This window comes from Solanum pennellii, chromosome 10 (assembly GCF_001406875.1).
Source record: "Solanum pennellii chromosome 10, SPENNV200".
NCBI classification, from domain to species: domain Eukaryota; kingdom Viridiplantae; phylum Streptophyta; class Magnoliopsida; order Solanales; family Solanaceae; genus Solanum; species Solanum pennellii.
The window spans coordinates 35,617,664-35,632,659 of record NC_028646.1 but is presented as its reverse complement, the minus strand read 5'-3'; the positions used below and the strand labels follow the sequence as shown (position 1 = coordinate 35,632,659).

The window sequence follows — 14,996 nt, the reverse complement described above, 5'->3', positions numbered from 1 at the left end:
ACACCCCCCCCCCCCCCCGCTTTAGTAACCCCATCGTGCAGGTTAGATTGGTTCTCCTGACAACCCCCATCCAACCCTCCTTCAACTTCCTCAGCACAATCAGCAATATCAGTAACAAAATATTATGAGAAGAGGGTTTTATAGGTATGATACCTGACGCGGATTTTTCCCTTTGGATTGGGGTATTCTGTATGTTGTCTTGCATTTCTAGAGCTTGCTTTGGATCCATTCCCATGTTGTTAGTGTCTGTTCTGCCCTGAGTTTTTTCTTCTTGCACTGTAAGGTTAGTAATTTATTTTGATGTAAGGGCCTATGATTACTTCTATTCTGCTTCTCTTGCTGTTTTTAGTCATGAATTTTGCTTTGTAGAGGTGAAACAGATCTCCACACTTGCTTTGGTTGCTTGTCCTTATTTTGTTTGTTGTTTTTCCTATGTTGCATATGCCTTTCATCATCTCTTTGCTGGTGTGGTTGTTGAGCATGTTGGGTGACAAAGTTCTCTCTCTGCTCATGTTGCCTTGTTATATTTGTTACTCCTGCTGTACTTTGGTTACTCATTTGTGTTTTCTGTTTCCCGACATCCTCATTTCTTGGCTTCGGTTCAGTCCCTATTTGTTGCTCCGTACTGTGACCCTCATCACGCATTTTGACTCCACAATGTTCAAGGTTGTGTCCCTGATGTTTGTAATAAGTACAGTAGAAGGGAAGGAATCCATATTCAATAGGTTGCCACCTGCCTATAGTGTTGTCCTCGTTGTCCAACTGAATCCACACCTCCTCTGGCCTGGTTTTAGTTAGGTCTATTTCCATCTTAACTTTTCCCATGCCCGCTTTCGTTCTGGTTAAAGATGTCATGTCCAGGTACATAATCTTACCCACACATTCTAGTAAAGGGGTAATAAAAGGCTTTTTAAAGCAATGCCACGGCAGGTCAGAAAGTAATACCCAGACAGGCACTAATGGTATTTCTTCCTCCGGCGGAGTCCATTTTTGGAGCCTCATATCCTTTCCCTCAATATTCATCCTGTGTTGTGTCTAAACTGTATTAAAATCCAATTCATTCTGGAGATCAATGAACACATGTTTATGATTGTAATGTGCTATGTTAACACAACCACTGAGTTGAGTTTGTGATATAAAACTTTTCCTGATAAGTTCCATTTTGGGCATGACAGAGGTGAATTTTCCCACCAGCGTATATTTGCAGTCGTAGGTCAAGACATTCACATAGCCATTCATGTCAAAAATTACTGCCAGACGTCCCTGTTTAGTGATCTGAATGGGAGGGACCAAGGTGATCGGGGTTTCCTATTTTTCGTGAATTTTCCTCAATCTCGACGCCAAAGTTTGCACCACAGTGTAGGGTGGGGGGAAAGAATGTCCCTCCTGTTTGTTTTTCTGATTTTCATTAGGCTTGATGCTAATATTGGGCTGCCATACGTGAGGGGTATATTGAGGATGATTACCCGTCTTACCAATCCTATCAAAATTGCTTGAAATTTAGGAAAATTTTTGTGGTACTGATCATTACCCTCTTCCCGTCCCCTGAAGTGACCATGTATCTGTTGTTCATTATCTTTACCAAACTCTTGTTCCTTCTCAGAATTAGCTTTACTCACTATAGGATTAGAGTTTGGTTTAGGAGACTTACCTTGTGCTATGCTGCCACTCGTTCCAACTACATCCTTAGCTAAATCCCTTTGCTGATGTTGCTGTGAATTTTCGAGTTTTGCTGTTGCTGCTGGTCTAACACCAAACGTAAAATGAGACCAACTTTCTACTTCAATCACCTCATCCTCCTGAGTTCCTCCATCTTTGTTGGCACTCTAGGATTGAACATTTGCTTTGGACTGAATTTTAACATTATGTTCAAATATACTACGCTGTTGATTGAGTTGAAACTGGAGTTTATTACAGTCAGAGGCATTAGTGGGATTATGATCCTCTCCTATCTTAGCTCCTTCTTCGCCTGTGCCAGCTACGATGGAAATCTACAATTCACAGTGGTTCGAAATGTCTTCACCTGCGATTTGGTCCTCCATTTCAGCTGAAACTGTTACGTGAAGAACATTTTCACCTTGCGACACACCATCACTATTGCAATCGACGGTTCCTCCAGCTCGCAGCTGATCGGAGTTTCCATTTCTAGTTGTCGGAACGTCGATGTGAGTTGAGATTTCTGTAAGATGCAGCTCATCTCCATTCGAGTGAACCCAGTATGTGCGTCCCCTCGAAACATCTGGGAAATGGTCCGCGACACTGATTTGTTGTCTGGCAGTAATTTGCTCAGAAATTCAGCTCGATTTCTCCCAGCTTGCACAGTGGAATTAGTGGGTTTTTGATTATGTTGTTGCTTGTAAGCTGTAGTTTCCTCCCGTGAGCTCATTGCCTGCTGATTTAACCTGATTTGCTCAAAAGAGCTTGTGTCGCGTTGCCCAGCTGTCGCCGTCTGAAGAAGAGTGGTTCATCTGTTTATTCAATCTCGATTTCCCAGAGTTGGAGGTGGTTTCAAGGGGCGTGTTTTGTAGGGGTGTGATCGTCTGAGCAGAGCGCCCCAGATGGGGCTGGTTTGGTGGTTGGAGGCTGACCTCCGGCGACTCACGCGCCAGGTATACCAGCTTGGAACTAGCCGTTAGGCTATTTTGCTGAAGGAAAGTTGAGAGCGTATTTCTAAAGAGAGGTTTTTGTTTAGTCACGAGTTTTTTATTTGTGTTGAATTTGATCTAGGACTCAAGGGCTTTAAAATGTGTTCTTGAATCTTTGATGAACTTGAACTTTATCTTGATATTGACTTTAACTTCAATTCAAGAGTTTCGAGCTTGTTCTTGAATCAGATGACCTTGATCCCGATTGTTCTTGAACAAAACTTGAATGCTTGAATTCTCAAAACTTGCAACTTATAGAGAAATTTATGGCCTTTGTATTACGAACTTACTCTAGCTTCTTCTTTAGAATTTTCAATCTCTTTTCTAAATTATGAGAACCCATATTTATAGTTTTAAAATAGAGGAGTTGGTGATAAGAACATGATTCCCTTTGACCAATCATATTTAAGTGACACGACATATGGACTTTATGGAATGGATTTCAATTAACTTCATATCTATTGGATTTCAATAATTAACTCAATTATATTAATTTTATAATATTTATTTAGTTTAATATATTGATGAATTTAATATAATTTGAATCATATTATAAATTTATATTTAATAAATTTTAAATGATTGCACTAACTTTGCAAATGTTCATACAATAGAAATAGTAATGAATAAAATAAAAAGAACTATACGAGCGTAAGACAGAGATAAATTAACATTAACATGATTCTTATGTTGGTTTTTGGTGTTTCGTATAATATGAAGTTGTGAACGAGAATTCAACGTGAAATGTGAAAGGGTAAAGGCCAAAGGGCTAATAAGGTACCTACATTCATATTACTATTTTATGTACAAACAAAATAGTTAATTACTAAAATTTTAATAAATTATCAATTTATCCAATAATCCAATATTAAGGTGGCGTTAACTCATAAATTTTCAAATATTTTTGGCATTGAGTGAAAATTTGGGTGAAATTTCACAATGTGTTTAGTCATAGAATTTAGAAAACATATTTTACTTTTTTAGAAAAAAATATGACTATACCCGTAAGTTCTAAAAACTATTAAAACTTATCATAAGTTTGTATTACAAGTCAATTGGATCTTCGCCACAACAAATAACAAGCAGTGTCCATAACATTGCAACAATGTTGTAGTTTAGAGTGAGTGCAACAAACATCTTTCTATGCTACATGAAGTGGACAAAACACATTATTTTGTTACCTCGAGCCGATTGTTCATTATTATTATCAACAACCATATCATCTTTTTCGTATTCATTGAATATTTCATCACTAATTTGATGTACACGTAAAAAAAATTATGTAATGGAGTGCAAACAACTGCTATAGAGGATATTTATATAAAAGATAAAAATTTGGTATAAAATTTAGATTTTTAAAATATCTCAAATAATGAGATTTTGCCCAACTATCAGAAAATCTAATATTTGGGAATTTGGATTATATACATAAAATATTTGTCAAAAATAACAAATTATATAAAGATATATTATCTGTCAAATTTTTTTTCAAATTTTACTTGAGAAATCTATGGCCAAACCGATCCTAAAAATGAAATAAGTTTTTTGAACCTAGGTGAAACCCTCGTGAAGATTGTCCAACGCCAAAAATAACACGTGCTTCGTGAACAAAAAAACATTTATTTGGTGGGCAAAAAGTGAATTGAATTGAACAAGAAAAGATCAAAACGGGAAAGAGAAAAAAAGAAGAAAACGGCAAAAGATCAAAGGAGGCGGATTTCAAATCCTAATATTAAACTAAATATTAAAAACCCGTTTCACATCCGCCTTCTCAAACTCATACTCTCCCTTCTTCCACCTCACATTTGCCCCCAATTGATTTGCGAACTTGTAAAACCCTAACCCTTAATCTTGCAATCCACACGCCGCCGCTGCAGCAGTCGCCGCTGCTGTGGTTCTTTCGTTTTCTGTTTGGTTTTGAGTTCAATTTGATTTCATATATTCTTGGTTTCGCTCTATTCTATTCGGTTCTTCAAGTTACAGATTAAGAGCTGGCTATGGACTACGAGCCCTACGATAGCAGTGGTGAGTTTCTGCATTCACAAAAAATATGATTTTTTTTGTTTTGTTTTCTGCAACTTGATGTTCAATTAGGGTTGTTCAGTGTGGTTTTGGGTTAGGGCTTGTGGAACTAGGATGTACATTGTTGTTCACGTGAAACATTCCAATTGTATCTCTCTTGTTATTACAACTAGGTTTTTGGACTTGGAATTTTTTATTAGTTGTATTCAATCCGTCTAGTTCTGGCATATAAGGAATTCTTTGCGATATGTTCATTCCCTCTTCCATCATTATTTGCTATAGAGAAATTTAGATTGATTTTCTTGCAAGAATTAATTTGTTCTATGAAATTATGAGCTTAAAATAGAAACATTGAACCTAATCCATCTCCTTTATTTTTTTCTTCTTCTTGATTTAAGGCATTTACTTTGTTTGAAGGAAAAATGTGAACAGAGAGGGTACCTGAATTTTCATTATGGATGTGTATGCAACTTGAATGCTCGTGATCGAGAATATATAAAAATTTGAAATCTTTGTAAACTTTAGAAGTGGTATAAGATTAATGAAGCTTGCCTGAGATGGTATGGCCATGTGTTAAGTAAATCTCTGAACTCTTGAGTTCTCTTAAACCATGATGGTGGAAGGCTTAAGGGGACCAGATAAACTTAAATCACATGGAAGGAATTTGTCTCAAAATGACATACTATCTTTAGAAACAAATGTGAGCTTAGGGAACAAATATACTCTATGATATAGTTGATTCCAAATAATTTGATTTAGGCTTAGGCATGTTGGTATGCTTATATTAGGTTTAAGATATTATCTTTTATTGAAATGAATGGGTTCAAATGGGGCTATATAGAATTCATATAGACCGCCTAACTGACCTGGAATTGTTGTATGATTGTTATTGTTGGTCCTCTAATGCAGTTTAGCTTTACTGTCAATATATATTGCACAGAATGTGATACTTATGTCCATATCAAGAGTGGAATTGTGAGGATCTGTTTTGGTTAATGTAGTTGTTGTCCATTCTCGTCTTGGTCCCTGCCGGATGAGGTGACAGTTTGATAATTTTCTGTGTTGGCAAGGTAGTTTTCCTATCTTTCTAATAGTATGGTGCTAATATAGATGTGTTTAATTATTTTGTATTGTGTTTTTAATTAATTCTGTATAATGCAATGGGTTACTAGCATTCTAGATCTGAAAAACTCCCAATATTCTGCAGGAACTGATGATGATCTTCCTCCATCACATCAAAATAGGATTCCAAGAGGTAGCGGACGCATTACTGGAAATGGAAGATCTGCTGTCATTGGTTCTGTCCCCTACCAGAGGATGTACGGTGAAACAGACATGGAGGCCCAAATTCACCAACTTGAGCAAGAAGCATACATTTCAGTTCTAAGAGCTTTTAAAGCTCAAGCTGATGCCATTTCATGGGTAATATTTTTGTTAGTATACTCGTGAATCTGGTGTTGTACTATTTTGATCTGGTTTAAATGACTGCTCCATTAATATAATTTCTTTAGGAGAAAGAAAGCTTGATAACTGAGTTAAGGAAGGAGTTACGGTTGTCCAATGAAGAACATAGAGAACTTCTTGCTAGAGTTAATAATGATGATGTCATCAGAAGAATAAGGTTCTGTTTCTACAGCTACTCCTCACATTACCCTCTTGAATTTATTTTTAATTTTTTGCATATTTCGGTGTTTCTCAAGCTCTGAGACTAATGTTACACCATTGCTTCCTTTCAGGGACTGGAGGCAATCTGGTGGGCATCAACCTAGTATGCTTGGTGCTGGTCAATCTGTTCATGATCCAACACCCAGCCCTTCCGTGTCAGCATCACGGAAAAAACAGAAGATAGCCCAGTCTTTACCTTCTCAATCCTTTGCTGGACCATCTCCTACTTTTCATCCACCTCCAGTGACTGCTGCAAACCAGCCATCTTCATCTGCAGCCAAGAGAGGACCTATGGTGGGGCCAAAGGGTAAAAAGCATAAATCTGTAAGTCAGATGTGCTAAGAACCTTGGAAGCTTGCATACTATACCACTCAATCTATAATTCTGATGTTTTCCTGCTATGTGTGTCTTCATAGGGCCAGATGATGTCTGGTGCGTCTTCGATGAAGATGCAGTACCCTACTCCTGGTCCTTCTGGAAGAGCCCAATTTGGTAATCGGGTTTCTGAACCCGCTGAAGCAGCATCATTTGATCCATTGATTGGAAGGAAAGTGAAAACTAGATGGCCTGATGACAATAATTTTTATGAAGCACTCATAACTGATTTTAATCGAGTTGAGGTACACCTGATCTTTTCTACTTTGAACATTTAGTCTTTTTTTCCCCTCCACGATTGAATGCTGAAATCTTCTTGTGAATTTTCAGGGTAGACATGCTCTTGTTTATGATATGGGTACTGCAAATGAGACGTGGGAATGGGTCAACCTTGCTGAGGTAATTAGATGCTATTTTCTCGTGCAATAGAACATTTTAATGGCTTTTTGGCTTGTCCTATTGGAAAATTATTTTTTGTATTGATTTATGAAGTTGGTGGCACCGAGCAACATTGCTATTCTATACCACTTGGAATATTGTATGATATGTATTTCATTGGCATGTAATGTGGTTAAGAATGTCTTGAACTTTTCATGGGCAAGTTTGCTCTTCCAAACAACCAATTCGAAATAGCAAGGGATATTCAGAAAGTAAGCTTGAAATAGTATTCTTAATAATTAACTGTCAAAAAATAGTATTCTTAATAATTAAACAGACCCCTTCTTTTAAAAAAAGGGTAGGGAAGGGCAATAAACCTAGATGAGTTGACTTTACTTGATTTCCCCTTAATAAGATAGTACCTCATATTTTGATGGGCAACTATATATGTACTGATTTTAACCTATTACTTGTTAATTATTGTTAGCGCCAAGGTTCTCTTGGAAACAACCTCGCTATCTCCAAGAGGTAGAGGTAAGGTTTGCGTACACTCTACAGTCTAAGGTTTGCGTACACTCTACAGTCTACCCTCCCTAGACCCCACTTTGTTGGATTTTATTGGGTATGTTGTTGTTGACCTGTAAATTAGTGGTAACTAACTCATGGTGAGTGGAGGGTCTATCGGAAACAACCTCTCTATCCCACAAAGGTAGGGTTAAGGTTTGCGGACATCCTACCCTCCAAACCCCACCTATGGAATTACACTGGGTATGATGTTGTAATACCTAGTTTCATGGTAAAAACCATATTTCGTTGCATGTCTTTCCAAATATAATTAAGTCTGCAAGGCTGATTTGTACTTCCATTTTCTGGAATATGAATTGGCAGAACCCTGTATAAGCGTCAGCTTTAAAGTTGTAGTAAAGGTAACTAGTGATACCAAGAACAGCTATTGTTGTTATCACCAGTATTATCTATAAGTGTTAAAAGTCCCAGTTTCAAAAAGAACTATGAATAGTGTTAGAGTTCTGACATTTTCTCTAGCACAGTTCTCTTTGGATGGCAGATGTCAAGATTGTTTGGTTGTACACATTCTTAATTTTCTCATCACCAAGTAGTGATTTTGTTGAGTTTCCTTTTCTCTCATCCCCATATATTTTTGAGTTTGTATTCATGTCTTTTGACTGTGTTCATCATAATGAGATTGACATTTTAGCTTACATAAATATGATTTAAGTGAGTCGTAACCTTTTCAAAAAAAAAGGTTTTAAGTGTATCATTTTATATGATAGTCTTACTTTTTCTTCCTCGTAAAGCCTTTGGTTGGAGCATTGAATGACATCTTTTTCCGAGTTTATTGGAGCTAGTTTATGTTTTTTTTCCCAGGGAGGACAAAAGTTTTCTTGCATATAGTTTTTTTTGGGAAGTTTGTTTTGGATAACGTACATTCTTGTATTCCAGGGGCTCAATACATTGGCCATAATGACAAAAAGCTTATAGTATCTTGGATCAGTTTTACCAAAACTCACTTACCTTTTTTCATCTCTTTTGTGGTGGAGGGTGGTTCTTAGGCCTTCAGATTATCATTTTCAATTTTTTATTGGTACCTTTTTTCTAAGTTGTAGCAGGATTTCTTTCATCAGCAGTTGAATGTTATGTAGAGAATGTAGTCATGACTACTTTGAGCTTTGGTTGTTGGAATACAGGTCACTTTGTGGCAATAGAGTTTAGTTAACCTCGATGCTTATTGAAATGATTTGAAAACTGTAGTTGGATTACTTGCAGTGAGCTTTCTGGAGTATGATAAGTAGTATCACTTCAACCATTGTTAGTAATCTATGAAAACTAGTATCACTTAAAACCATTGTTAATAAACTTAAACTGGATTAATTAACTACTGTAAATTGAACTGATGAATTTTTATTTTCTTGAAACTTTGTTAGCTACCTCATCTTAGCATATTCTTTTGTCTGTGTAGGAGCTAATTCACATTTATTGGAACTTCTAGAATCTGCTTGATGCTTTTTTTCTAATGAAGTTTCCTACTTTATCAAAGAAAAAGTTGCAGTGAATTCTCTGGAGTATGATAAGTAGTATCACTTCTACCATTGTTAATAAGCTATATAAGGGGTCATATGGTATGGTGTATAAGAATAATGCTGAGTGTAGTGTATCAATGGTATTAGTTATGCATGCTTCAGTTATGCTGATATTATTTCTTATGAAGTGTTTGGTTTGGTGTAGTAAACATAACATGCATTGCATAATTTCTAAAAGAATTATATGGTTACAAAAGTACCCTTCACAAGTATGGTGGAAATGATGCGGAAAAGGCTTTGAGGGGCAATTATATGTTTAACCATGCTAATACATACATTGAAACCCTTTGAATTACTAATATCATGGAATTTCATGATTAGTTATTCATAACCTTAATACCATGCATTAGTCGTACATAGGTTGACAAAGTGTACCAAACAAGGTACTAGTAATACATAAAATGCATACATTATTTTTGTCAAATGCACTCTACCAAAAGACCCCTAAATGCTTCAGGCACTAGTTATTCTTCAATATAGGATTATTCTACTTGCATTAATCACGTAAAGAGACTTCTGATTCCTGGTATTGACATGCTAAAACACTAGTTATTCTTCGGCAAATGATTATTCTACTTGCATTAATTACGTACAGAAATTTCTGATTCTGGTATTGACATACTAAAACTCTATTTATTCTTCTGTAAATGATTATTCTACTTGCATTAATCACATAAGGTAACTTCTGATTCTGGTATTGGCATACTAACTTGTTCAGTGGGTAGCCATTCCAAATGAATGGACATATCCTATTTCTTGGACTGGTATTGCATGATATTCATCTGCAGCATTTTGAAGAGGCTTCAAGATGTATGTCTGTTACATTCCTGATATTCTAGAATATGAACAATCTAAAGTTCTCCTGTTTAGTGTAGCTCCTCATTCACCTGTCATTAATTCTTCATAATGTGTGTATGGTAATGTATATCAAAGAGGAAACAAGACAGTATGAAATATGGTAATCAATTTTGTGTTCCAACATTTCTTTCAGTTGTTTTTGGAGTGCTTCTTCAAGGTTTTGACCTGTATTGCCTACACTGACAGATTTCTCCCGAGGATATCCAGTGGGAGGGTGAAGACCCTGGAATTTCTCATCATGGAAATTATGGTGGACCAGGTCGTGCCATGACTAGACCTGCTGGACGTGATAGTGCTCCTGGTGCAGGGAGAGGTCGGGGCTTGACTAAAGCTCACTCTAGAAAAGATTTTCCACCATCACAGAATGGCCTAGGGAAGAAGGGACCTGATGATATTAAGTTACTTCATACTGGTACATTGATCAGAGAGGTGAGCACTGCATTTGTTGTCTGCCTCACATTTCACTTAGTACATTGATTTATTGACTGGTTAATGTGGTTAGGTGGAGAGGATCTTTAGCTCTGGCCATCCAGATCCTCAGATGGTAGAGAAGGCAACGAAAGTGCTGAAGGTTATTGACACTGAACTTTCCAGTAGCTGTTCATACTCTCAAATTTACTGCACAAGGATACTGACTTTTCTTCTTCTGCAGGAGCATGAGCAGGCACTTCTCGATGCCATTTCAAAGCTTGGAGAGTATTCTGATGGTGAAAGTGGTATGATTTTGTGGAAAGTGATTTTTCATTTCTTTCTCATTATAGGCATTGTCATAAATTTGTTTGGATTTGAGGACTTCCCTATGAACTTTTCCAACTATGGAGTCCTCATTTTTTGTCTCATTGCTTTTTTTGTGATGTTGCGCTCTGAACCTCAGTTGCGCCCCCGTGTTGGTTTCTCCAAATATACACTACTTTTGGAGATTTTGCCACACACCATTGACAATTTTGAGAGTCTGAGCAACATAGCCTTGAACCTGTGTTGTAAAAGTATAGAAACAACTAATAATGAAGTATGACCTACCACCCTAGGGTGTGGCGTAGTGGTCAATGAAATGGGTTGAGCACCATGAGGTCTTGTGTTCAATTCCCATTAGAGATTAAACACTAGATAATTTCTTTCCATTTCCAATCTTGGTGGACAAATTACCTGCTACATACCTGTTGCTGGAGGGAGGTGGCCGATATCCGGTGGAATTCATCTAGGTGGTTTGAAGGGAAAGTTAATAGGAGCCCATATTGAGCTTGACACAGTTATTTGGGGTATTCCTTTTAAATTGTCTATAGTTGAAACTAGGAAAAGGGGTAAAAAAGGCCTCTCTACTTCCGTTTGTTAGCTAACTTTTGTTCCTAGTTATACTATAGGGCCAAATATGCCCCTGTCGCTATCAAAGTATGCAAAAGTACCCCTCTTTTTAATGGTTGTCCACATGGCCTGACATTTGGTTGAGGTGGACATTCATTTTCTTTTCTTTTTCTTACTTTTCATTTCACCAACTTTTTTTTCCTTTTCCTCTTTTTCGAATGGCATCTATCATTTTCTTGTTGCTATTCCTTAATGACATCTTCCCAAACTTACCCAATACTTCACTTGAAAAGGAAGAAAAATAAGACAGTGACAAAGGTGTGTGGAGGTGCCATTAATATCTGATTATGAATCCGTCAGGGACCTCTCTGCTCGTGACCTCTGCGATGAGCTCACCGTCTTTGTTATACTTATTCATTAAAAAGAAAAGAAAAGCATTATTACATGAACTAGGTAAAATGGTCCATGTATCTAACAACAATTAAGATTATTCAGAAGAGAGAGAATTTATCAAGATCTTTCCTTAATCAATTCTCATCAGTTCAATTAAAACTGAAACTAGCTTCAAATTGAATGCCAGCGTTTCTTTCAGCTGCCATAAATTCCAAATAACAGAATAATCAAACCTCCCTTCAAAAAAGAGCTTCATTTTTCTTAAGAATCTACAATATGTAGAAAAAGAAGAAGAAATTTACAAAAGAAAACACAAATTGTAAGTATACAAAATCCCACCTTTGTCAGATCTGTCAAGATGCATTCACACGGAAGTAAGAGTGGAAGACCAATAGCCAAGTTGAACATAAATTTTGGATTTTCCCAAAAATTTAACCTTTTATTTCAGCTTCTCTTTGTCTGTCAAAATTACTCCATATCTTTTTTCTGGTGAATTTTCAGGGTGAGTTTGCGGAAGATGCCATTATAAAAATGAGGAAGACAATAAGATTGTGAAAAAGAAAAGTAAGAAAGAGAAACGAAAAAAAAAAAAGAAAAAGGATAAAACGAAAATGAATAAAAAAACTGGCGGCTTAGTGACATGTCACGTGGTGTCTACATCACGCAAATGTTAGGCCACGTGGACAACCATTAGAAAGAGGAATATTTTTGAATACTTCGGTAGTAATAGGGGCATATTTGGCCCAATAGTATAATGAGGGACAAACTTAGCTAATAAAAGAAAGTAGAGGGGTATTTTTGATCTTTCCCCTTGAAATTAGGTTTCTAATGGGAAAATGTCTGGAAAGATTTTTGGGTGTTCCTGTAAAAATGAGGACTGGAAACAAGTGATCAATCTGACTTTGTCCGACTTCTTTTCATGCTCTTTTTTTAAAAAAAGTTCCTATGCTTTGTCTTTCCAAAAAATAAAAGAGAAAACGAACTGAATTTAACTGTTAGAATCACCTAGCATACTAAAGTACCTTGTCTTGTACACTTCAAATTGACATGTTCTGATCAGATAGTTTACAGCTTCAACTATCGAAATTTTTTTTGGTGAATCATGAATGGATATTTTGTCCCAAAGAGGGAGATTTTGTGGAAGTGAGTATAAAATGAAGGAGGTTTCTCCTTTTCTCCTTGGGCGGGGATGGGAAGGAGTATACCATATAGAATGTGTTCCACCATCAGTACTGTTGTCAGTGCATTTCTCATTGAAGCATGTGATCTCCAGTGTTGTTTCTGCACACCTATGAAATCAAACTGAAATGCCCTATACTTGTACTATTGAATTTGAGTTTGTGATATTATATATGTTGCTTTTCGTATTCAAAATATAAATTACATTTTAATTAAAGTATATCCTCAATGACATTCTTAGAAGTACATTGGTTTGATGGGGAGCAAATAATAATTGTACTGCTCTGGTTACCAAAAAAAAAAAACAGTGACACTGCATTTATATCATAACATCTGGTATATTTTGTTCTGTTTGTGCTGCTGCACTGTTATAAACTTCAAGGGCCCATTGGGCTTTACATTAGTTCACCTTCCTTCTTACCTGGTATTCACCATGTCTTTGTACTGTTGCAGAGGAACGGCATTTCATGCATGGGCAGGACATGGATCGGGAGTAGCAAGGACTATCGTTGGGAAGTGAGTAGTATAAAAGAGCTGGGGATTGAGCCACAGCCACCTAAAATAACAGGCATAATGGAGGAGGCCGATGTGTACTAGATCTTCGCTGGTGTTGGGTGTACCAGAATGATTTTAGGTTTGTTGTAGAATGCATGCTAGCTTCAAGAAACGCTTGGCTAACATTAAATTATTGTAGTCTAGTTCTTTAAATAGACGCCACATTGTAGTTAGGAATGTTTTTTTCCAGTAGTTACAGGTTAGTGCTCTTGTAAAATTAATCACAATAGCAATTTAAATGAGATGATGTAGACAAGTTTTGTTAACACCTAGCGTGTTGATTATGATATCCATGTTTTTCTTGTGCTCTCTTCCAAATAATGGATTACAAATCTCACATTAATGCTGTTTGAAGAATGTAGATGGAGAATCGTGTTCCGATTCTTGTATTACACTGAGATGTGATGGATATTGATTAGTTTGAAAAAAATGGAATTGCTTGTTACTAGTGAGCATTCCAAATAGGAAAAAAACGTGAATGGAGGGAATGGGTCGACTACTTTCTAATCAACAACCAAAGATAAATGTGGTTCCTTCGAGGTTTCCAAGTCTGTTATCTTCATTTTTACATGCAAGTTGCATCTGGATTTGTGTGAACTAAAATTCGATCTATTCTTTAGCTGTATTACATTTTGAATGAAATGTTAAAAAAACATTTAAAAGGTTTTCTATTTTTTTTTAGTTTCAAGTTTAAACTATTGGAAGTGTGAGTTTTATACTTAAACTATTAGTCATTAGTTCGAGAAAAACACCTTTTATTTTAAAAAAATTGTCATATGACACTCCACATGGATAAAAATTTCACCTTGATAGAAATTAAAAGTATAAGTTAGAAGTTAAAGATTAAAGTTTAAAGTATCAATGTATCAAAAAGATATTAATTGTTTTAACAATAAAGTTATAACATTTTCCTTATCCCACTCCACCTCCACCAATCGAGCCCTGATTCCCCTAATCTTTTTTTTTTTGGATAAATTCTAGGAATTACATAGTGAAATTATAATTTATTCCTCTTTAGTTTGTAATTACATTAATCCCTTAAAAACTAAAAAGCAACACAAACCGGATACATAATATGTAGCTCACATACATTAAAGACTATTTTGGATACATTATAACATAAAAGAGATACATAATATGTAGCTCAAATATATTAAAAACTAGCTCAGATACATTATATACACTGAATACATAATATGTAGCTCAAATACATTAAATAAATAAGGGATTTTAGAGGTTTTTAGAAATAGAAGGAGATATTGGAAATGGAAACATAAGACATGTATTTCAGTAATTTTTTTTGTTTCTTTATAATTTTTTATAAAAAGAGTTCTTATTTCATTCCCCTTCTTCAGAAAGAAAATATATATATATATATATATATATATATATATATATATATAATTCTTATCCCGCCCCATTTAACCCTCCGCTTCCATTTTTCTTTCATTTTTCTGATATTGTATTAGATATATACATGTGTTTGTAGGAAAGTATTTTCTACTCGTCGCAAGATTAATTTTAA

At 35.8% G+C, this 14,996-nt stretch overlaps 1 protein-coding gene across 1 annotated transcript; it reads left to right on the top strand.

The window, feature by feature from the left end:
* The first annotated feature begins 4,306 nt into the window (after positions 1–4,306).
* LOC107002780 (protein EMSY-LIKE 3-like) lies at positions 4,307–13,777 on the top strand. Its single transcript, XM_015200948.2, has 10 exons — positions 4,307–4,670; positions 5,875–6,089; positions 6,179–6,288; positions 6,404–6,656; positions 6,749–6,952; positions 7,038–7,106; positions 10,229–10,471; positions 10,545–10,613; positions 10,695–10,758; positions 13,370–13,777. The coding sequence occupies exons 1-10, from the start codon at positions 4,643–4,645 to the stop codon at positions 13,411–13,413; spliced, it is 1,299 nt and encodes a 432-aa protein (XP_015056434.1). The 5' UTR covers positions 4,307–4,642; the 3' UTR covers positions 13,414–13,777.
* Positions 13,778–14,996: the final 1,219 nt, after the last annotated feature.

Coding starts and splice junctions, on each gene's coding strand:
- LOC107002780 (XM_015200948.2), top strand. CDS start 4,643: ATGGACTACGAGCCCTACGATAGCAGTG. Junction 6,657..6,748: donor AGGGTAAAAAGCATAAATCT/GTAAGTCAGATG, acceptor GTGTCTTCATAG/GGCCAGATGATGTCTGGTGC. Junction 10,614..10,694: donor AGGCAACGAAAGTGCTGAAG/GTTATTGACACT, acceptor CTTCTTCTGCAG/GAGCATGAGCAGGCACTTCT.